The following is a 24,571-nucleotide window of genomic DNA, read 5'->3' on the forward strand; positions in this document are numbered from 1 at the left end:
GAGCTTCTCTCAGGTCATGGTTTTACTTGACTGCTACATTTAAAGGGCACTTTCTGGCCAATCAAGCACAGATCACTTCCTTTGCAAGATTTATCAGTTATTTATGTGCACAGCGAAAGGTTAAAAATTTGCCCTTGCTTTCAAAGTAGAAAACTAAGCAACATATATGAGTCACGTCAAAGTGAAATAAAAATGTGATTTTTTACGGGGGTGGATGCTGTGTTGCTGACATTTGGAGTGGTGGGAGGGTTGAGATACATGGAGTTAGACTGCACAGAGTTTGTTCCAGATTTGAGAGGGTTTCTGGGTATTACTCAGTGCATTTATCCAGCTAACTGTCATACTGCCATAGTAAACAGGGCCCTGGTATATTGGGTCTGAACGGTAATTTATTTCAAGATGAAAAGCAGCAGACCCTGCAGGTCTCCAGGATCTGGGCTGGAGAGCCCTTGTCTAAATCATATCAGGAGGTTTGAGATTCCCAGCAACTGTAAAATCCGCCTCCTCATAACTTTACCAGGAAACCATCCTGGGAGCTTTTCTATTCACTGCTAAAAATACTTTACTCTTTATAATGTGTCATATACTGTATAGGCAATGCTAGATGCAGACATCTGCTCAGAAGGTTTATGTAGATATTTTGTTGGATGACAGTGATTGGTTAGTGTATCTTTCTTGGCCCATCACACCGTCTTCTGTGGTGTATTTTAATACCGATCTCTCTATTTGCATATTTGTATAGAAAATGGAATTATTTTGCCATCATTTTATAGCACGGAGAGACAGAAAATGAACTTCTGTCAATGATATACTGCAATTCAGATACAGATAAACTGCAATTTTACACTATTTTAAGTGACTTTTTTTGTTGTTTCCAAATCTTACTTAAAAAAAATCAATCTTTCATCTTTTGTTTTTCAGACAGGAGTTAAAAACATATTGAGTCTTCTCATTCTAGAAAAACATCTAGAATGGAGGTGCCGAGCGTCAGTGGTACTGAATCTTATCCTCGACTTTTCTGCTATCTTGGCAAATTTGAAAACATTCCTTTAAAGGCTTTATCTGCTACGTTACTCTGTTGTTTTTTGTGAATGCGAATATGTTAACGTTTTAAATATTTTACTATGACATGAACATCAGTGATGGTGGATATTTTAATGTTTTACATCATTATTTATTTTGAGAATGAACTAGATCAAATAGAAGTTTTTATTGCAATACTTTTTTCTATATTCTTATCCAGAAGTATAAATCTTTTACTTAAACAATGTGATTTTCTTGTCTTTACCTTTTAAAGTTATATATAGAATCTTCTTAAAAACCACTTAAAAGTTATGTATTAAAATGGGGATTGTCTTGGACGTACCACTTTACCTTAAAGGTGAATTGTACCGTTGAAGTGTGAGGTACAGTAGTACTTCTGTTATTTGTCTACTTTGTCTGCATGTGGCTGCACTTTCTGTACCATATTTTAACAGCAGTGCTAGGGGTAGATGCTAAGTCTACCATATGGGATCATGTTGAATATCAGAGTCTGCATTGGGAGATGATGTTCAATATCAGATTTATTAAATGTATTTCCTGGACCTTTCACAAACCCACTGCAGTGCTCCCTTATTGCTGTGATGTGATGCTGTTGGTTTTATGTAATGACTTACATAATTATATATGTGGGAGGCAGAGAGAGTCTGTAAACCAGAACAGACACCGCACTGAGTCACTGCAGTATACACTGCTTGATTCATTGCATAATCATCATCATAATAATAATGATATATTTTTGGTTAAATGTCGATTGGGGGCAGCCTATAGCCAACTGGCTAAGGTGTTCGACTGGGACCTGGAAGGTTGGCGGTTCATGCCCCGGTGTGGCCGCAATAAGATCAGAACAGCTGTTAGGCCCTTGAGCAAAGCCCTTAACCCCACCTTGCTCCAGGGGGGATTGGCCCCTACTTCTGTCTATTCAATGTAAGTTGGTTTGGATAAAAGCGTGAGATAAATAACTAATGTAAATATGGCAGTGTAAGCCCTGGAGTCCAGAATCACTGATACAGAAGGGGGGAGTTTCTACATTAGCGCTGTTTTTGCAGACAGCGTGGGCACATTGATTTGTATATGCTCCTTAACACTGAAACTCGGGTTTCTCTGAGCTTTCCGGAAGCTTGTCCTATTTTCAGCTGGCGGGTGGGCGAACTGTGCAATCCTGTCACGTCCCCCCCACCCCTAGAGAGTGGGATGGGTGACTGCTCCAACGCTCACTCTGAGTACTGTGTGTGTGTGTGTGTGTGTGTGTGACTGCTCCAACGCTCACTCTGAGTACTGTGTGTCTGTGTGTGTGTGTGTGTGTGTGACTGCTCCAACGCTCACTCTGAGTACTGTGTGTGTGTGTGTGTGTGTGTGTGTGTGTGTGACTGCTCCAACACTCACTCTGAGTACTGTGTGTGTGTGTGTGTGTGTGTGTGTGACTGCTCCAACGCTCACTCTGAGTACTGTGTGTGTGTGTGTGTGACTGCTCCAACGCTCACTCTGAGTACTGTGTGTGTGTGTGTGTGTGACTGCTCCAACGCTCACTCTGAGTGCTGTGTGTGTGTGTGTGTTTGACTGCTCCAACACTCACTCTGAGTACTGTGTGTGTGTGTGTGTGTGTGTGTGTGTGTGTGTGTGTGACTGCTCCAACGCTCACCCTGAGTGCTGTGTGTGTGTGTGTGTGTGTGTGTGACTGCTCCAACGCTCACTCTGAGTGCTGTGTGTGTGTGTGTGTGTGTGTGTGTGACTGCTCCAACACTCACTCTGAGTACTGTGTGTGTGTGTGTGTGTGTGTGTGTGTGACTGCTCCAACGCTCATTCTGAGTGCTGTGTGTGTGTGTGTGTGACTGCTCCAACACTCACTCTGAGTGCTGTGTGTGTGTGTGTGTCTGTGTGTGTGTGTGTGTGTGTGTGTGTGTGTGTGTGTGTGTGTGTGTGTGACTGCTCCAACGCTCACTCTGAGCATTGTGGAAATGTCAGTGTGGCACCAGCACACTGCTCCCACATAAACAGCTGTTCAGTAAAGATGCTCTGTAGGCTATGGGCTCTGCTGTTTGGATCATGTTCAGGATCAGCACACAGATATGTGTTAAGGATCAGCACACATATACATGTTCAGGATCAGTACATGGATGAGTGTTCAGGTTCAGCATACATATACGTGTTAAGTATCAGCACACATATACATGTTCAGGATCAGCAGACAGATGAGTGTTCAGGATCAGCAGACAGATATGTGTGAAGGATCAGCACACAGATGAGTGTTAAGGATCACCACACGTATTTGTGTCCAGAATCAGCACACAGATGAGTGTTAAGGATCACCACACAGATTAGTGTTAAGGATCAGCACACATATGAGTATTAAGGACCAGCACACAGACTAGTGTTAAGGATCAGCACACAGATTAGTGGTAATGATCAGCACACATATACGTGTCCAGGATCAGCACACAGATCAGTGTTAAGCATCAACACACATAAATGTCCAGGATCAGCACACAGATGAGTGTTCAGGAACAGCATACAGATTAATGTTTTGGATCAGCACACAGATGAGTGTTAAGGATCAGCACACAGATTAGTATTAAGGATCAGCACACAGATTAGTTTTAAGGATCAGCACACATTAGTGTTAAGGACCAACACACAGATTAGTGTTAAGGATCAACACACAGATATTTGTTCAGGATCAGCAAGATATGTGTTCAGGATCAGCACACAAATGAGTGTTAAGGATCAGTTGACAGATTAGTGGGAAGGATCACACACAGATGCATGTTAAGGTTCAGCACACAAATACATGTCCAGGATCAGCACATAGATTATTGGGAAGGATCAACACACAGATGAGTGTTAAGATCAACACACAGATCAGTGTTCAGGATCAGCACTCAGAAACATGTTCAGGATCAGTACACAAATGTGTTTAGGACCAGCACACAGATTAGTGTTAAGGATCAGCACACAGATACGTGTTCAGGATCAGCAGACAGATAAGTGTTAAGGAACAGCACATGGATACGTGTTCAGGATCAGCACAAAGATATGTGTTCAGGATCAGCACACAGATGAGTGTTAAGGACCAGCACACAGATTAGTGTTAAGGATCAGCACACAAGATCAGACACAGATGAGTGTTCAGGATCAGCACAGATGCATGTTAAGGATCAGCTCACAGATTAGTGCTAAGGATTAGTACACAGATTAGTGTTAAGGATCAACACACAGATATGTGGTAAGGATCAGCACACAGATACATGCTCAGGATCAGCACACATATGAGTGTTCAGGATCAGCACACAGATACATGCTCAGGATCAGCACACATATGAGTGTTCAGGATCAGCACATAGATGAGCATTAAGGATCAGCACACAGATATAGGTGCAGGATCATCATACAGATGAGTGTTAAGGATCAGCACACAGATGAGGGGTGTGTATCAAGGAATTTGTCTGGGTATCTACATCAGGGAGGCTATTTGGCCCATTTCTTCCTTGGCTTGTGCAACATTTATAGCCCCATAGTGGAGAGAGACTGAGGCATTGTGGGAAGCAGAATGGAGGCCAAGGCTCTGACGCGGCTCAGCTTTCCTCTGTTCTCCATAGCGGGGTGTGTGTGGGTGATTGTGAAGAAATTCCCATAGAGGGGTGTGAATCCTGCAGTCTGCATGCATGTGTGTGTGTGTGTGTGTGTGTGTGTGTGTGTGATAGTGAAGAACTTCTGGCCGTTGGCGTGTCCAGCAACAGTGCCTCTTTTATATCAATATTAAGCTTTTTAATCATATTTCTTTATTGCAGAATATGTTCAGAACAGAGCAACGCTGATAATATTTTCTTTGAAGAGTTTTTTACTGCATTATTTTCAGTTAGCAGTAGTGATTGTGACAGCATTATGTTCAGGTAAGAACATTTATCTGTGATCTCTCACCCTAAGGGGTTAATGTAGTCATTTTTCAGCTATGAGTCAGTCCCTGTACAGTGTTCACTATGATCTGCACAGCCTGTTCCAGGTGTGCGTGGGAGTGTGTGAGCCCCCTCTCCTCCACTTAAAATGGCCTGAACATCTTTCTCCTTTTTACTTTGGATGTTCTGTGTTGGTGTCAGCAGTCTGTGTGTAGTCATTCTGATTGGGAGGTGTCGCCTGATGTAGGATTGGCTTTATGTCCATGTTCTGAATGGGAGGAAATATTGTCTATGAATGCATTTTCTTCCTGGATACTTGCTGTATGTTTTGCACATTTCAGTAGCAGTGATCAGAGTTTTTCCCCTTTTCCCCATCCAATCAAGCATACATTTATTTCAGAATAGATTCTGTATTTAAGACTACACTAAAGTAGATTTCACTGTTATGACTCAGTTCCTTTGCAGCATGTGTCTTGTTTCCCATGTAATCCAAAATATGAGCAATATTAGTAGCAGAATCTTTGTTGTTTTCTGTGATTCCATCTGTGTTCTCTTTAAATAGTGGGGCCCTATGAACATCAGGTGCTGAATATGCGAGCCTCCATCTCTTATGATGAATATCTGAGCAATCAATTCATATCAGTGATGATGAATAACTGGGTATTGGACTTGTGTCAGTGATGATGAATACCCAGGTCTCAGTGGCGTGATGTTCAGTGTCTGCTCATTGTAATGGTGTTTTTAATAAGGCATACTTGGCAAGTGTGTTATGTTGCATTGTAGTACTTCTGAGTGTCTTGGTCCCAGTGCTGGTTACAGGGTAGAGATGGTATAACACAGTAGAGACTTCACAACACAGTAGAGACTGTATAACATGGTAGAGACTGTATAAGACGGTAGAGACTGTATAACATGGTAGAGACTGTATAACACAGTACAGACCGTATAACATGATAGAGACTGTATAACATGGTATAAACTGTACAACATGGAATAGACTGTATAACAGGGTAGAGCCTGTATAACATGGTAGAGACTGTATAACACAGTACAGACCGTATAACATGGTAGAGACTGTATAACATGGCAGAGACTGTATAACACGGTGCATAAGCTGCCTGTTTATGTTCCTGCCTGATGGTGAAACAGATACATTGAAAGCACCTGGAAAATATGCATTTTTTTTGGATAACTTACCTGAGCAAATTAATAAAGAATGTATTTGTATTGTATTTTTACAGCACAACTTTATTAAACCAAAACATTAAAACATTGAAAAGGAAAACAAAAGATTTATTATTTATTTCAGTTGATGTTATTGAAACATGTATCAGTTATGACTGGCAATGATGCAGTCTCATCCTGTGGAACATTGAAAGCATGTTAAAGGAAGCACATTTTATTTCAACAGCCTTAGTTCTGATAAAACTACATTATAAATTCCAAAATAATAATAATAATATTATTATTGAGAACAAACCAGCTTCTTTGCTGCTTTAAAACAAGTTGTAATTTTAAATATTAATTCCCCATTTTCCCTATGTCTGTGGATCTAAGCTACACACTACCATATTCCTAATAACATAAATCATAAAGCATAATCACATTTTCTTCAGAGCATGTCGAATGAAGTTTCAGTTTTTTGAGTAAGAACAAAACAAGTTTAATAATTTAGCAGGGACTAAGAATGCACCTTTGAATAGCAACATTAATTTCAGAATAGGCTTTTCTAGCGAGATGAAGTAAATCACGTCGCAGAGAAGCAGCACTCTGAGTTATTGTGCTGAGGGAGGCGGGAGAGGTAAAGAAAAGGAGTGTGTGTAAATGTCATTATGGTTCACTCACCCAAGTGGGTCCCTCTTCGTTTCTGGAATAAGGTGACCTGGACCGCATCCTGAAAAACAGGAGAGAATCAGAAATTGCATCGTGTGTTCTCAGTCAGGGTCCCTGTGCTGGTTCTGCTATGGTTCTGCTGCGGTTCTGCTCCGGTGTAGAGCCTGTTGGATCGGTCCTGTAGATGCTGGGAGCCGGAGTTGCTGCCTGCTCTCCTGGCGGCCCTTGAAGACGCTGCGCTTTTTAAACGCGCGTGGCGCGGTGTCAGTGTGTCACATTCTCCGTGTGGGGGGGTGGGGGAGGAGGTGTCGTCTCGGGCTCCTGCGTCATGCGGAGGAGGTGCAGAGGGGGTGTGAGCTTTACGTAAGAGATGGCAGGTGACGCGGGCCGTGAGAATTAGCGCCTCTCCCCCTCCTCTCTCTCCCCCTCCTCTCTCTCCCTTTCTCCCCCTCTCGCTCTCTCTTTCTCTCCCTCTTTCTCTCTCTCCATCTCCATCTCTGTGCAAGGGGTGAGCGTGGGTGCTGCTGCCCAGGGAACGGAAGCGGGGGACTGTCGAGAACCACCCCCCACCCCCTACCCCCCACACCCCAAAGCCCCCACCCCCCACACCCCACACCACACACCCCACACACCCCACACCCCCACCCAAATCTTTATTCCCCAGCCCTCTCCTCTCCAGCAGTTAGTGCGCCCAGGAGAGAGTGGAGGAGATGAGTCTTTCATGTCTGAACCAATCCAGACTGATGCCTGTTACACACAGCCCCGACAGGCTGCTAGTGGATGTAGCGAGACACACACACAGTCCTGTACAAGCCAGAATAGATCCACAGCTAATCTCTGCAGCATGATATGATATAAAGAACTGGAAATGTGTTCATGCATTAAATGAGTGACTGGGCTGTTCACGATTGTATGTATTCATAACTGGAACATACAGTGCGGTCCAAAACTCGGAGACCACATTGAAAATCTGGGGCTTTTTTTCATGTTATAAAAAGTTTTAGGTTTTTTGGGTTTTAGAAAAAAAATACATTTAAAACAAAATAATGTTACTTCAAACTACTACTACCAAAGAAGAGCAAGGAGTGCTGGACAATCCACAATCACCTGACCAAATTAAACATTTATTTAAGGCTGACTAAAGCCAAGCATTTTTTGGGGGCTTGCTGTCACACTCTTTATCATCAATGTTCAGTGTTTGACCCTGGCTTTAGTGCCTCTCTCTCTTTCTGTGAGGAATGAGAGATCTTTATGTCATTTTGAAAACAATATTCCAGGTAAAAATACCTTTTTTGTCAAATGTATGCTTGGGGAAAAGGGGAAAAGGGGAAAACATTCATTAAATAAATCTCCAGGGTGTACAGTTTATTAGTGATTGACAGACAGACACTTGGTACAGTGAATATTTTATACAATCATAGTTGTTTTTATGAGGTCAGTGTATTTTTTGGAGTCAAATATGAAACCACCAAACCACTCTAGAGACCAGAGAGAGTCTAACTGCGATGGACTGGCTCGAGCTCACACTCCTGTGAGTCATGATTAACTGTCTCCTGCACACTGGGAGATCATTTTAGTTAACATCCAGCAGTGATGGAACTCATAATCACCTATTAAATTAATTCCTTTTTCATAATTCACTTGATCCCTCATAGAATGTGCACTCTAATATCCATCATTTTTCCTTTCTAGAGAGAGAGAGAGAAAAAAAAGAGAGAGGAAGAGTGAGAGAGAGGGAGAGAGGGAGAGAGAGAGGGAGGGAGAGAAAGAGAGAGGGAGAGAGAGAGGTGGGAAGTGGCACATCAGAAGTCACAGCGGGAGATAGATGCGCAGTAACAGCCTTATTATGCAAGGACATTCAGCATGCTGAATTTTGTCTTTATTACAAAATGGAGTCTCAGTACCTTGTGAAGGATGCGAGACAGCCTGAGGTTGATGATGTCATTAGTGAGTCACCTGTACTATAGTGTCTGCACATCTAGCCTTCTGTTGATTGCAAATGTCAGATTGATCATTTATTTCTGTCCAAAAGGGCAAAGACTCAGAACATGACTCAAACTATTCAAAATTTGATTTCATATAAATATCATTTTAGATTCTTTATTTTCATACTGTGTTCTACAGCTTTAAATAGGTTTATTTTGCAGATTTCCAGAAAGGCCGTGATTTGGTTGACATGACAGTTAATAAGACAGCCAATCAGCAACAAGGTTGTACAGCTTCCATGTGATGTGTTTTGTTACTACTTTACTAGGCAGACATGTACACCAGCTTGTTAATGCAAATACTTAATCACCCAATCATGTGGCAGCAACTAAATGCATAAAAGCATGCAGACGTGGCCAAGAGATTCAGCTGTTTTTCAGACCAAATGTCAGAATGGGGAGGAAATAGGGGTGATCTAAGTGACTTTGACCATGGAATGGTGCTAGACAGGGTGGATTGGTTATCTCAGAAATTGCTGATCTCCTGGAATTTTCATGCACAACAGTCAAAACAACAGAGTTTGCAGAGAAAACAAAAAACATCCAGTGAGCAGCTGTTCTGCGGGCAGAAACACGTTAATGAGAGAGGTCAGAGAAGAAGGGCCAGACTGGTCGAAGCTGACAGGAAGGTGACAGTAACACAAATAACCACGCATTACAACAGTGGTATGCAGAAGAGCATCTCTGAACACAACCCATTAACCTCTAAGTGGATAGGCTGCAGCAGCAGAAGACTTATTAAGTCTAATAAACAAGTCTAATAAATACCTAATAAAGTGCTCACTGAGTGTATATGCATATAGTGGGTAAGGTACATGTGGCTGCAAGCTACCGAATTCTTAATTTGCTTTGAAAAAGTTGAGAATGCAACATTCTGTGGTCAGGATTTGGCCTGTACTTCTCTCTCCTCTTCAATGCTGACCTACCCTGTAAACCTGCCACCCCTACAACCCCTACAAGTCTCTTTGAACCTCTGGCTACAGATGGGATCCATTTGTCACCAGAATTGAACACAGCAGAACGGTGTCTTCAGATCTGTTTGCAGTTGCATGCTCCATTTCAGTAGTCAGCCTGAGCGAAGGTCAGCGTTGTAAAGAACTCGATACCATCACATTAATTTAGACTCATGGTCAGTCTGGACGGGTCAGGGTCTGTCTCGTTGGCACAGTCCAGGCCTGGAGTCCATTCCTCAACTCATCAACATGCCAAAGGGGTGTTTTTCATGACCTTCAGTCTGCTGTCCAGTGTAGGATTAGTAAACCCCTCTAGAGACAACAGTGAAATGTGTGAATAGATATGCGCACAGAGAAAGACACTTAAAGCTGACTTTTTATCAGCGTTCTTAGTACAACTTTTAGCAAACTCTCTGTGTGGCGTAAAATGGCTTCCGTCTCAAACTCCTTACTCTACGTGGTGTAAAATGGCTTCCTTCTCAAACTCCTCACTCTGCATGGTGTAAAATGGCTGCCATCTCAAACTCCTCTCTCTGCATGGTGTAAAATGGCTTTGGTCTCAAACTCCTCTCATTGCATGGTGTAAAATGTGTGTCCACAGCTCTGCCATCAACAAGCACTGGGAGGCGGAGCTTGAGGCGCTGAAGAGCAACAACGCCAAGCTGACTGCAGCGCTACTGGAGTCCACAGCCAATGTGAAGCAGTGGAAGCAGCAGCTGGCAGCCTATCAGGAGGAGGCTGAGAGACTGCACAAACGGGTGAGGGGGAGGAGCTATGGGCTGTTCAATCAGAAAATTGGAGATGCTATTGGCTGTTCAATCAGAAAATGTGAGGAGTTATAGGCTATTCAAACAGGTCAGAGGAGGAGCAAAAAAAGTTAGATTTTTAAGAGCTAGAAAAGTAGGGAAAGAAAAGATTAGGGAGGACATTGAGACTGTATGATCAACTAGTTAGTAGCCTAGAAGCTACACATACAAGCAACGGTGGAGGTTTGAACCAAGTGCTGAGCCAAAGAAATCTTGAATACAGAATTGAGAACAAATAATTGAACTAAGTGAAAATGTGTTCTGAAGGGAACTAGCCAGCACCATAGGTGACTGTTACAGTGACAGTGTATCAAAGGATCTCATCTTTCCTTCCCTAAGCATTTCCCTTAGCTGTTATACTGCATTCTGCCATGTAGTTGTCCCAAGATTGTGTATTATTAACTCAAATCAAATGTATCAAGTGTTACCTACCAGATATGCACTTTAAAGACCTGCAGTATGTAGCAATGTCCTGAGTATTTATAGTCTACCAAGGGCTAGAGACATTAGGCATGATTGATACAGTTAATGTACATATATCTTTACCTTTGTTCCACAAACATTTACAATTTTATTCACATATTAGAAATAAAAGTTATATAGTTATAGTTAAGCATAATGTAAATTGATGATGATGTGCTTTTAGCCCCTGACAAAGGGAATTACATAAAGTGCAGGATTCTGGGAGAAACATGTGCACATTGTGTATACTAAAGTGTGTCTTTAGTATAACATGCTTCTGTATCTGTCTGCAGGTGACAGAGCTGGAGTGTATGAGTGGTCAGACCAATGTGATCAAATCACATAAGACCGAACTCAACCACACGATAGAGGAGCTGGAGTCAACGCTGAAGGCCAAGGAAGAGGTGCTCCACCGTCCAGCTCCTGTTCTTCCTAAAATCATGACACAAACACTCACTTTTCTGTGTCCCCATTAAAGAGTTTGAAGGTGCAGGTCTATGCAGATTTTAATTTGACAGGGGGATTGCCTTCTATTTAGCAAGCAGCAAGCACCATAGGAGGTGTCTGCTACAAAAGTTGAATGCAAACATGCCCTTTATTCAAAACAATTCATGTCTGAATTTAGAATTTTGTTGTCCGGTTGTTTTTAATATAATGCGGCCAAAATATGCATCATACTTTCTATTCAGATTGGTGGCTGCTTCTGAAATGGATTGGCAATGCAGATGAGTTGAGTTTGTTTTATATTATTGCAGGAAATGGAGCGGTTGAAAGATGAGGTGGAGAATGCAAATGAACTGCAGACCCAAAGAGACTCCATCGCCCAGAAACTACAGGTGCGGTAGAGCTCACTGCAACACATATCTCACCCAGAAACATTTTGATATGAACTGACAAGGTTAAAGTCAATATAGCTCAGGCCTTACCTGGAAATTGGGGATGCTGGTTAAATTGGGGAGATGCTGGTTGAATTTAGGAGATGCTGGTTTAATTGGGGAGCTGCTGGTTTAATTGAGGAAATGCTGGTTGAATTAAGGAGATGCTGGTTAAATAGAGGAGGGAGATGCTAGTTAAATTGAGTTGGGAGATGCTGGTTGGATTGAGGACATGCTGGTTAAATTGGGGAGATGCTTGTTGAATTAAGGAGATGCTAGTGGAATTGAAGGGATGCTGGTTGGATTGGGGAGATGGTTGGATTGAGGAGATGCTGGATTATTGATTGCTTCGGGTAACTGTTGGTGACGAAAGTCTGCCCTGGCCAGTGTAACAGAGTACCCATGATGCACCTGTGCCCGTCCCCAGGAGACGGAGATGCGGAACCAGGATCTGGAGTCCCAGCTGCAGGAGGTGGAGACCCGGCTGGAGAGCAGCCAGCTACAGCAGGAGGCCTTCCGCAAGAACCTCAGAACCCTGCTGGAGATCCTGGACGGCAAGATCTTCGAGCTCACAGAGCTGCGGGACAGCCTGGCCAAGCTCGCCGAGTGCAGCTAGAGCCCCTCGCCCAAAAACATCACGCAGAGGAGCAATTTTCAAATCTGGACCTCCAATCCAAATTCGGCCCTGGTTTTCTTTTCTCCAAGGTAGTCAGGTCTTCATACCTGACTCCCAGGTAATGGGTGGAAAACCAGCAGGCCTTTGAGCACCGTGATTTGATGACCCCTGACGTAGAGCCCCCCCAACTTCCATCTAGAACCCTCCTCAGTGAAGTACCCTACTGGTTCCCATGACACACAGCAGGGGCCACCCAGGAGTGCTTACCTGCGTTTCCCGCCTCCCCCAGCTGGATGCGCCATTATTCAGATTTGTACTTAAAGGGTACGACTAACTTCTGCTGACCTTTTTGTGTTGGTAGAATTCTTTTGTAAGAGAATATTCAAAATGGTCTCTTTTTCGGTTTCTTTACATTTTCCAGAGGTGGTATATTCTGTGTATTGTGCCTCTGTACAGCAGGGCAGAACTTTTCTAATGTATGAATTAATGAGGATTCACTTTTCCTCTTGTGAGTTCTGTGTGACGATGGATTTGATCAATTATGATGGCCCATTGGGACGTTGGAGACTGCGGTCATATTCAGAATTATAGAGGACGACTCGATATTGGTTCCTTGACAAAAAAGAGTGAAGTCGGGGCGATTGTGTGGAATACCATTTCTGGGAACCCGGCGTCTCCCTGGCCGTACCATCAATTCCGGCTGGTCCAAAAGCCTTCCGTTTCACCGAGGTGGGACCCCCTTCCTGATCTTAGCTGGGACTAACACACGAATGTCATAATTCAACAGAGCAACATGCGGAGTGGATGTGTGGATTTAGTATACAGAAGCGACACAAACACAATGAGCAATACAGGAGTGAGCTTCTGGGATACATGGCCACTGTATCTCCCAATCAGGTATTTTATTACGCTCCCTGAAGCAGACATCACGGCGAGACCCTCACTTCTAACGAACACGGCTCCGGCGCAAGGCTGCGATTGGTCAGCAGTGAATTTAAAACACTTCATTTCTATATATTTGTCCTTTTTATATGTCTATAAATCACATTTATACTCCTTGTAAAAACTGAACCACTGTACACAAGACTGGAATCGGAAATGTTTCCCCAGAAGAGCATCAGTAGACTTGACCCTCTCACCTTTCTGATATTTCACTGAATATTAATATAATAATTATGATTATTGTCAGAGATACTGAAATTAAGACAGTTTTGTTTAGACCTCAAATGATTTTTGCTTTTTCTCTTTTCTAACATATGATACTTGGGTATTATAATTGTATTTATAGGTGTGAAATATGGCAATATTTTTTATCTATTTAAAAGCGGATCAATTAAACAAAAATAAAAAACAGCCACTTGAACAAAGACAGTAGTGATGTGATACAATTATTGATTCATAAAAAAAATCTGCCAAATGGGATTTCCTCAAAGTGCCCTGGGTACAGAAATGCATCATAAGCAGGTTATTCCAGCACAGCATGACGGTGTATTGTTTCTGAAAAGCAGTGATTAAGCAGAGGTGGTGTACTTTTAAAAGGTTGTTTAAGGGTTTGTAGCACTTCTGTTTCTTCAGTTACACTCATCGTGTGGAGCTGAGAGTTAGCAGAATGTGTAGATTTAAGCACTATTCTCACACATTCCATTGAAATTTGGTGAAACACTGAATAAATTGTGAATTTTCATAACATTGTTTTAGCTTTAGAAAACAGCCAGAGCCCGTGTTGTACAGTACACATACATAAACATGACGTCCACCTCGAAACATGTGAGTTGAGTATTGCAATATCATGTTATATGTCTGAAAAACAGGTTCTACTGAAAAGGCTGGCTATGAATGGTTATATCTTTGTTGTACGTCGCTCTGGATAAGAGCGTCTGCCAAATGCCAATAATGTAATGTAATGGTTATGGTAATAATGCTATTACATAAACATTTCTCAGTCATTGTGAATTCTCCTTATGAGTCCACTACCAAAACGCTAAAAACATAATTGGCACATAGTTTATTATAAATAAAAATATCTGAATTTCAATGACAAGCAGTTTCACCCTGTTAGTTTGGGTATTTTGTGCTGTTTGCTGTGTTCGGAGGCAGGGGCAAGGCTTTCTGTTCCAGAAGATTCAGTCAGAAGATTACTGCCAGCTTTATTTAAAAATACAGCACAAAATACAGCAGCCAAAACTGCACAAACAGTGGGTTTTTTAAATTCAGCTAGAGGAATATCTGTTTTCTGAACATAAACTGTTCAACAGAAAAATGCAACCATCTAATCAGCCAATCATGTGGCAGCAACTAAATGCATAAAAGCATGCAGTCGTGGTCAAGTGGCTCAGCTGTTTTTCAGACCAAATGTCAGAATGGGGAAGAAATGTGATCTAAGTGACTTTGACCGTGGAATTGTTGGTGCCAGAGAGGATGGAGTCAGTATCTCAGGAACGGCCAAACTTTTCACGCACAACAGTCTCTAGAGTTTGCAGAGAATGGTTCATAAAACAAAAAACATCTAGTGAGCAGCAGTTCTGCAGGCGGAAACGCATTGTTAATGAGAAAGGTCAGAAGAGAACAGCCAAACTGGTCAAAGCTTACAGGAAGGTGACAGTAATGCAAATAACCACACATACAACAGTGGTATGCAGAAGAGCGTCTCTGAACACACGGGTCAAACATGAGTGGATAGGCTACAGCAGCAGAAGAGTAATAAGTCTATTAAAAATAAATATAATACCTAATAAAGTGCTCACTGAGTGTACATGTATATACACACACACACACACACACAAGACAGAAACATCGATATATGTTACTTCCCACAGGCAAGGTGACGGTAATGAAGAAAAACAACACTGACAATCAAAATCAAATAAATATTCTTTATTGAATAAAACCAATGGATTGTTACGTCTGAACCAAAATGGCGCAAATGGTGCTACATTACCAGGTGGATTTCATACTTGGTATGCAAGGTTCATATTGTACACCTTGGAGGAGAAAAGAGTCAATCTGGATACAAAGCAGTGATAAGGGATACAATAGCAGATCAGGCAGAGTAAAGGCAAAAATATAAAGAAAGAAAAAGTCAAAGTGATTTGAATGGTATTGCTATCGAAACACTTGCCGCTTTTCCTAGAAATTATTTTTAATAAATAGTCTTTTCATTTTAGGCAAGAAAAGGAATGATATTTCAGTGTTACTTCTTTACAATACAATTTACTGTACATTTAAAAGTATGTTTCTTCGTCTTTGTCTCAATGTCTAATACAATATTGCACATACCTACTGACTGGCACATCTGAACCCCACCAGGTGGATTATGGGAATCCCAGGCCAACCACAGATATATAACGTCATAAAATGCAATGTTTACTGTCAAACTTTGTCATGTAATCTGGAAGTAATATGGAGACAAGATCTGGGGGGAAATATATAAAATATATATAAAGACAAAGTGAAACAGTAGCAGGTTTAGCAGAGAACAGTTTACAAACTGGCGGCAGACTGAGAGATAAAAACTTAAGAGAAAAACTCAAGTACTTGACTTAAACAGTACAGTACATGCATAGTCAAATGACTAGTCATATGCCAATAGCAAGGGTGCATGTTTTTTCCTAAGGTCTGTCAGTTTTTAAGAGAGGTCAACAAATGCGCAAGGCTGTGCCACAGATTAGCCTTTTGTAGTGAGTGGCACACATTTACTTCAGATCAGCAGCCAGTGAGCTGTCAGTGCATCTGCATTCAAACACTTGCCCTCACTGTATACCTGTGTGCTCTCCATCTGAACCAAGCTCACCATAACAACAGCAAAATAACAAATTCAAACTGGTTAAACGTAAAAATTAAATAAAAGATTTTCCAACATCAGTAAACGTTTCCTCGCTAGATCAACATTCACTTCATTACACTTGTACTTATATTCAGTGCCACTGTCAGTCTTCCAATTAGTAGCTGGTTACACATGAAGCTAATTAATGAAGAAGCTAGGCCTAAACCAAATAAAAACGTATAAGGACTACGCAGAAACAATTTTTGGTATAAAATGAGAGAAAACGGGGGAGGCGGCACTGACTGAGAAATCTCAGCTTGGCTAATTGATCGTTAAACTCCATTAGTGAGTCTCAGGCGTGTGGGATTTTCACACGCGTGCTCTGGTGTGCGCAGAAACATATGGTCCAACAGCAGGCTCACCGCCTGCCTACACGCCACAGTGATGATTCACGCAAAACAAAAACAACGTGCTTCAACTCGCCGGCATGGTGAAGCAGCGGAGGTAACGCTGACTCTACACTCACGAGGAAAAGCACAAGAAACGCATGTGAGGCAGATAAATAAGACACTCGGAGCCGTTAATACTATTAGAAGCACACACACACACGTCCCATCGTTCCACTGCGCTACGCTCTTCTCTCTGCGGCTGTGGTCATCAGCACGTCTTCATTACGCATACACAGGCCATCTGACAAACCACACTATGACCTGCACGAGGATCTTCCATACTAGAATGGCCGGTTATTCACCGACTGCAAGCACACATTCTGCACTCTAATTACATTGAGCGTTTTGTGAAGTTTCACCAGTATAATATAAAAAGAGCATTAAACACCAAGGGGCAGTTTTGCAGATACAGATTAACATAGACACAGACTAAATTCAATTGTGAATGTAAATTCTCCATACAAAACTAGTCCAGGACTAAGATTAATCTGTCTGTGAAACCGGCCCCAAAACTAAAGATTAAGGGTTAACAGTGCAAAAAAATGCCTTAATAATAAAACTACATCGGTTTTGATCCCTTTACCAACTAAACAAACATCGCAACCACCAAAACAATACTGCAATTTAATAGCTGTAATAACTCAATAAATCAGCCTGTGAATGTAATTTTAAGGTAAAAGGAGAGTTGATACAGAAAAGCAAAAGTAACACGAACCATGTTGGGTCCGGTCAGAAAGCACGTTTGTGTGCTCAAGCGGGAGGTACTCTAGAGTTCACCGCTCATCTCAGACCCATCTGAAAAACCAGGAGCCAATCACGTCCACTGCTGGAGCTGCTCTGCAGCTGCTCTGGACCTGCTCACGTAATAACGTGTTTAAAAACTCCCACCCACAACATTAGGCCTGCTGAACAAAGCCCCTTTCTTCTGAAGCACTGGATAGTCTACAGGCAGGGCCAAATTCAGTGTCTCAGCACGAGTGGTAAACTTGCCATGGACGTTTATGGCAGACTAGTTACACTGAAAAGTCTGAAGAGTACTTCAAATCATATAAAAAACACAACGTACAGGAGGAGTAAAACACCACACATGATAATAAAGGTACTAGAAAAACACACCAAAATCTAAGGTCAGCCTAAGCCAGCGGAGAAAGCTCATCACTGTTCCCTGAACCGGAATAAAACAGCTTCACTGAGTTGATGGGAACTGAAGTATGAAACTGAATGTTTTGATTTTGCTGAATGTCTTTGTCCATCTTAAAAAAAAAATTCTGTTGCATAATATTTCAAATGAACACAATCCCAACTAAATATAACACACAGTGGGGGCAGGACAAAATAAATATTGGTTAAATATAGTGTAATCATACAAAATTATAGACCCATTTTAGACTAAAAAGAAATATTGTTGGTAATGTTACATTTGTTTAATAGCCATCGAAGATGCTAAATGAGATATTACATTTTTTTGAGTTAGGGGGGCAGAAGCTCTGAGAGGATCCCTGCAGCACTCCTACAGCAGGTGGTGTCCTGGAGCTGTGTGAGTGTGGGACAGCAAAGACACACGCACCGCCATTACAGCAGCTTAGACAGCAGACTCAGGAGGGTGGGCATGTAGCTGTGTGAAAACAAAAGGGTTTAAACCAGGGGTGTCACTGAATTCCCAGGGGGCCGCAGTGTCTGCAGGTTTTTGTGGTTTCCTTTCAATCAGCTGTCAATTAAGGCCATGAGAACAAGGTGTGTGGATTCTTTAGCCAATCAATGACGTAAATGAACCACTGGTGCCGAGAACCGGAAAACCAGAACTGGAGTTTGACACCACTGGTTTAAACCTTTGTATAGAACGCATCACACAGCCCGCGTGTGAAGAATGGCATTATGGGTAAACGCTGCTCTCCAGTGAGCAGATCCCCTCAATAATATAGGGCAGAGCCGTCTGTCAGTCAAAGCTGTTTTTGCTTTGCCTGCATATGAAATGATCACGCGGCTGACTCACCAGGGCAGGAGGCTCCCTGTTCGGCGGCAGTAAGATGAAAGAGACGCCGGGACGTATGGAGGAGCTCTCTGAGTTTACCGCGTGATTGACAGATCCTCCCTGTGAAGAGGGTGTGTTTAGACCTCCCACACGGCACAACTCCAGCTTTTGATTCGGAATCCATTTAGAATCATCAGAGTTCTCAAACTAGAATATAGTTTTAAAAAGCTGTTACCGGGAGCCTCAAATTCAGTGGTGAAGGATTCTCAAAACCAAACTGAGCGTAATGTCATATTTCATGATGCAGAGAAGCATCTACATAACTACAAAACCTATCTATCTGTCCAACCTCGGGTCAGCCATGTACATAGCTACTTTGAAGAAATGTCATTCAGGGATTTTATCCTTGGGATGAATCACAAAATCTGCCTGTAACCAGCATGTCAAACTGCACACGGCTCGGAAATCTGAAACAAATCCTTTCTGCAAAGCGAAGCAGTCTCACTCCTTTCAGTTTTACTAATTCTGTCCAACACAATGCATCCATTTTGCTTCAGAGCTCATAGCTCGGATTGTAATCCAACATTACTGAGTAAATGATTTCCCATGCTCCTAAGAGGGTAGAACTATAAAGAGAGATTTTAGCTTGTGTGAGCGGGCTTTAAGGATGCTGCTTCTTCAGGGTCGTCTGAAGCTGGGGGCCTGGGGCGAAGCTGGCGTGGTGTACAGGAGGCTACGAGGCGTGATATCGATCCCAGCGCGGTTATCTCAGCTGGGTGAGCCTTGTACACTGGATACAATGTCTGGATCAATCAACTCCAGCAGCCAGTACATTCAGGTACAAAATAAAGATTCAGCCAAGATCACTTTCAGAGTGTGCGTCAACACTGTACCACTATACCCGACATTAACGCATCAAGGGGTGGCAATCCATCAAAATCCAAGAAAAAATGCCAAGAGAGTAACATTCATATTTGTACTAATGTGCGGTGGTGTACTAACTTATTAGCATTCAGGGGGGTAGGCCAATTAAGGTTAGGTTCTGAACCAGGACAGAGGAGAGCACCCTTCGGTCAGTCAGTCACGGAGGCTCCACAGTGCGGGGGCCAAAGCTTGGGCCCCTGTCTCAGCCAGCTGAAAGACTGCACACAAGCCAGACTCCCTCAGCGCTCTCCTGCACTGCCACCATCAACAAAGCACTCAGCACTACCTTAAACACACCACCCTGCTCACAACTTTACACAATGACATTGATCAATAAAGGTCTTTCATCATTTTGAATTTAAAAATTAAAATCAAATTCATGGAGGTGCCCTTTTCATATACTACTTCATGCATCACCGAATATTAACCTTTAAAATGAAGCATATTTTTGACATACTTGGATAGGACATTGCTAACAACTGCTTGCCATCGAGATCGGTCTTCATTATTGCATCAGCATTTAAGTTATCAAAACTACAAATAAATAAATAAACATTATATAAAATTACAGTCATGTAACTGACCAGTTAAGTGAAGGGTATAAAATATAAAGTATTTGAATCTCCTGAAGTCCTATTGAAAGAAACAGCCATAAGACAATGATGATGATGATGATAGAGAAACACAATGAAGCATAATTAACTTTCCTTCAAAGCACTGATTGAAAAACGAGATGCGTCTCAAAACGTCAACTGAAATCTTCATCGCCGTGTATCCCTTTTTTGATTGTGTCCACAGAACAGCAGGAGGTCTGATAACAACATGCTTTGATGATATTCTCCTTAAGAATAAATCTAGAGATGAGGTTTGAGCTCCTTCAATATAGTGTTCTGCTACAACATGCATCTTCATAATAATATGTTTTCCTGACTGGACTGGAGTTCACATACTGTACATATGAGGGATGAAAACTCACAACTACTGTAAAGTACTCACAATTACTATAACATACTCAGAATTGCCGCAATGTACTCACAATTACAGTAACATACTCAGAACTGCCGTAAAGTACTCACAATTGCCATAAAGTACTCTGCTGCTGGAAAATACTTTGTTGCACCATAATTATGATAAAAGTACTTTTATGCCGCTCGCCTGTGGTTGGGACACAAGAAATAAATGACATAATTTAAAAATCTAATTTGACAATTCTTTAAGGTGAGTGCTATCTTTAGCCCTCGATAACTGAACAAACAAAATTAAGCCAAAAAAGAAAGCAGTCTAAAAATCGACAGTGTCAGAGGTCTTCGGTAGCTATGGCAAAATGGTTGTTGATCCCTTGGCAGATGAAACTGGATACAGTAAAATGAGACAGTTGTGTGGTGTTAGGGGGGTCCAGTAACTCCTGAAACCATCTAAAGTGTGGAGCTCCATTCCATTGTGGGCAGTGCTGGAATGGAAATAAAAAATAAAGGAGAGAAAAAACTAAAACACAGCAATGAGCTCCATCTGGAGGCGAGGGCGAGCCTTTGTCAGAGACAGTGGGCGGGGTCTGGTATGAGTGGGCGGAGCTAGCACTCCCACTCGGCACAGAGAGGAGGCGGGGTCTGGTCGGATGGGGCGGGGTCATGTTGCATGGGCGGCGCTGTCACTCCCACTCCGCACAGAGAGACGAGGCGGGGTCTGGTCTAAGTGGGCGGATCCGTCACTCCTACTCCGCACGGAGAGGAGGCGGGGTCTGGTGTGAGTGGGCGGAGCCGTCACTCCTACTCTGCACGGAGAGGAGGCGGGGTCTGGAGTGAGTGGGCGGAGCCGTCACTCCCACTCGCCGCAGGCTAGCCCCTCCTCCTCGGAGTCGGACTCGGGCGACGCCTCCTTGATGCGCCGCAGCGCCTCGTGGATGCTGCGCGTCAGCGGGTGGGCGGAGTCTCGCAGCTCGCCCAGCGAATGGCGGATCTCCCTGCGCTGCACCTGCCTGAGCGCCACGCCCCGGCGGATCTGCGCCAGGATGTTGTTGGCCTCGTCCTCGTCAGGGTCGGGCGGCAGCACCCGCTGCTCCACCTTCCGCAGCCGGAAACAGCCGCGCTTCAGAGACGCCAGCACCTCGTCCATGGGAGAGCTCACTGTGGGGCGGGAGACACGGGCTTCAACCAGCACTTTACACAATGCCCACTGAGGAAACGGGGACATCTGGCTACACCTCCTCAAAAAATCATGCACAAAATGTCCTGCAGCGGGATTTAAGCCTTCCAGGTCTTATTACAGTCCATCTCACAGACACAATCATCAACACATCATCTAAGATGTATCAGTTTCATTCTGTATTAAGCTGCAGGACATTTTACGTTTAGGGGTTAGGGTAAAGGAGGGTTATGGGATAGGGCTCAGGGTTTAGGGGTTAGGGTAAAGGAGAGTTAGGGGATAGGGTTTAGGGTTTAGGGGTTAGGGTATAGGAGAGTTAGGGGATAGGGTTCAGGGTTAAGGGGTTAGGGTATAGGAGAGTTAGGGGATAGGGTTTAGGGTTAGGGTAAACGGGAGTTAGGGGATAGGGTTCAGGGTTTAGGGGTCAGGGTATAGGAGAGTTAGGGGATAGCGCTCAGGGTTTAGGGGTTAGGGTAAAGGAGAGTTAGGGGATAGGGTTTAGGGTTAGGGTAAATGGGAGTTAGGGGATAGGGTTCAGGGTTAAGGGGTTAGGGTATAGGAGAGTTAGGGGATAGGGCTCAGGGTTAAGGGGTTAGGGTATAGGAGAGTTAGGGGATAAGGTTCAGGGTTAAGGGGTTAGGGTATAGGAGAGTTAGGGGATAGGGCTCAGGGTTAAGGGCTCAGTACTGACGTGTCCTCCTCTGTGAGGCTTCCATGGCGCTGGTCTTCTTCAGCTTCCTCCGAGCGGAGAGTAGCTGGCTGCTGTCGAAGAAGCGGGCGGCGGGGGGGGCCATGAGGGGGGCCACGGAGTCCTCTGCCCCACCCTTCTTGGGAGAGCGGGCGGGACTGGCCTGATGCCCCTCCTTCTCACCGGCGATGTCCTCTGAGGAGAGAGAGGGGGGTGGGGGTGGAGGAGGGGGTGGGGGAGGGGGCGGGTTTACCCGTGACAAGCTCAGAGCTGATAGATGGCTCTGTGAAGGTAGGGAGGTGGGGCCTGATAGAGGCTCGAGGGTAGCGGTGCCCCCTGGTGGTAACGAAGCTCCCTCACACCCAGGCCATCCTGGCTGATCTGAGATCAGTGTGAGGGCGCTCTCCTCTGTCTGGACGCTGGCACACAGGGACTGTGGCTGATCCAGGACCCCACTCCGGCCACTCTGCCTTCGATTGTGTGCTAGCCTCAGCCGTGAAGACTTCAGCACCACCTGACCCGGATACCGCTGCAGAGGAGAGGTCAAAGGTCACACCCACACGGTACGAAACATAAGGACAGGGAACACTTCAATAGCTGAACATAGTCAGTATTTCAGAGAATTTAAGCAGATGTCTATTATTATGATTATTATGGTATGAGCAGATACCCTACACCACTTCTCTCCTCACCTGTTTGAAGCTGCGCAGTCTGTCCAGGGTTTTCTGCCGTTCGCTGATCCCGCTGTTCTTCCTCTTCTCTTCCTCCTCATCTCTCTGCTGGAAAAACATACCGGCCTTTAGATCAGTGACCCTGAAACAGCTGGACACGCTGGCCCTTTCTGTGACCCCTGACCCCTGAAACAGCTCGACATACTGGCCCTTTCTGTGACTCCTGACCCCTGAAACAGCTCGACATGCTGGCCCTTTCTGTGACCCCTGAACCCTGAAACAGCTCGACATGCTGGCCTTTTCTGTGACCCCAGACCCCTGAAACAGCTCAGGTTGGCCTTTTCTATAGACAGCTATAAACATGAGCAGGAGAACTGCTGAAAATCTGAACATGTACTGAAATGGACAAAAAGATATTGGGTACCACAACTTTCTGGAGACTCTTACAGAGCCACACTACGTATAGTCACTAGGAGCTGAGATGACAATGAATCTATATGAATAAGTTCACACAACATAGAGGTGTACCTGCTGCAAGGCATGATAGGTAGTGCAGTCCCCCTGGTTCTCCTGCCTATGCTGCATCTTCTCATTGTGATTGGCTATACAGATTTCCTGTGGAACAGAATGAGTGTTTTAGAAGCACAATAACACAATGCACAGTGTCCAGTGTATCGTCTCCTGATTCTCAACCATAATATACATGTATTTTATGTCAGCGTATAAAGTATTCAACGGCCTGAACTTAAAAAATAATTGTTGAATAAATATTAATTATAGGATAAACTATTCTGATTTTGACACCCTCAACTTGAAAATATTTAAAAATAAGTGTTGAAAGCATTCAAACTCAATATTTCTCTACTCATAAATATATCAGGATTATTACGAAAAAAAGAAATATTTTCCCTATTGCTGCAAAAAATCTAATAAGGTTCCCAGAAGACTGCATGCACTGACACTATTACTGAAACATAATGACAAATTATTCACAATCCCATCGGCAAAGACACAAACTCACTTCTATAGCCTCTTTCAGCTTAATGACCTGAAACGATTTCCTCACTGGATATAACACACACACACGCACGCACGGTGGCGCGCACACACGCGCGCACACACATACGCACGGAGGGTATATGTGTGTGCACGTGTGGAGGGTTAGGGTTAGGGTCAAGGTTAGTGGCTTGGGTTAAGGTGAGTTAGGGTCAGGCGGGTGGCCGTACCTTCTTGTGTCGGAGGTAGGCCTTCTTGGCGGTAATGCGCCCCCTCCTGGCCTCTAGCTGCCGGGTCCTCTGCTGCAGGAGGAGCAGCTCCTCCCTCTGTACTGCAGACGCATCGTCCGAGTCCCATGTAGTAACCGTGTTCTGCGTGCTATCCGTGTTCTGCGTGGTTTCTGTGTCTCGCGTCTTATCCGTATCCGTGTTCCGCGTGCTATCCGTGTTCTGCGTGGTTTCTGTGTCTCGCGTCTTATCCGTGTTCCGTGTGTTATCCGTGT

At 43.6% G+C, this 24,571-nt stretch overlaps 2 protein-coding genes across 3 annotated transcripts in view; one reads left to right on the top strand and one right to left on the bottom strand.

Moving 5' to 3' along the window:
- homer1b (homer scaffold protein 1b) overlaps positions 1–14,151 on the top strand; it is a 53,130-nt gene extending 38,979 nt beyond the window's left edge. For both annotated transcript variants that reach the window (XM_061260917.1, XM_061260916.1), the window contains 4 exons: positions 10,307–10,463; positions 11,267–11,377; positions 11,729–11,809; positions 12,276–14,151. In XM_061260917.1, coding sequence (XP_061116901.1) covers positions 10,307–10,463; positions 11,267–11,377; positions 11,729–11,809; positions 12,276–12,464 — 538 coding nt within the window. In that variant the 3' untranslated portion in view covers positions 12,465–14,151. The remainder of the gene's footprint in view (positions 1–10,306; positions 10,464–11,266; positions 11,378–11,728; positions 11,810–12,275) is intronic.
- Positions 14,152–15,323: 1,172 nt separating this feature from the next.
- LOC133141025 (junction-mediating and -regulatory protein-like) overlaps positions 15,324–24,571 on the bottom strand; it is a 32,979-nt gene continuing 23,731 nt past the window's right edge. The window contains exons 6-10 of the mRNA XM_061261380.1: positions 24,300–24,571; positions 23,602–23,688; positions 23,095–23,181; positions 22,406–22,931; positions 15,324–21,695 (exon numbers count right to left, since the gene is read on the bottom strand). The exon at positions 24,300–24,571 is cut by the window's right edge and continues 57 nt beyond it. Coding sequence (XP_061117364.1) covers positions 21,388–21,695; positions 22,406–22,931; positions 23,095–23,181; positions 23,602–23,688; positions 24,300–24,571 — 1,280 coding nt within the window. The 3' untranslated portion in view covers positions 15,324–21,387. The remainder of the gene's footprint in view (positions 21,696–22,405; positions 22,932–23,094; positions 23,182–23,601; positions 23,689–24,299) is intronic.

This window comes from Conger conger, chromosome 11, assembly GCF_963514075.1.
Source record: "Conger conger chromosome 11, fConCon1.1, whole genome shotgun sequence".
In the NCBI taxonomy this organism is placed as follows: Eukaryota; Metazoa; Chordata; class Actinopteri; order Anguilliformes; family Congridae; genus Conger; species Conger conger.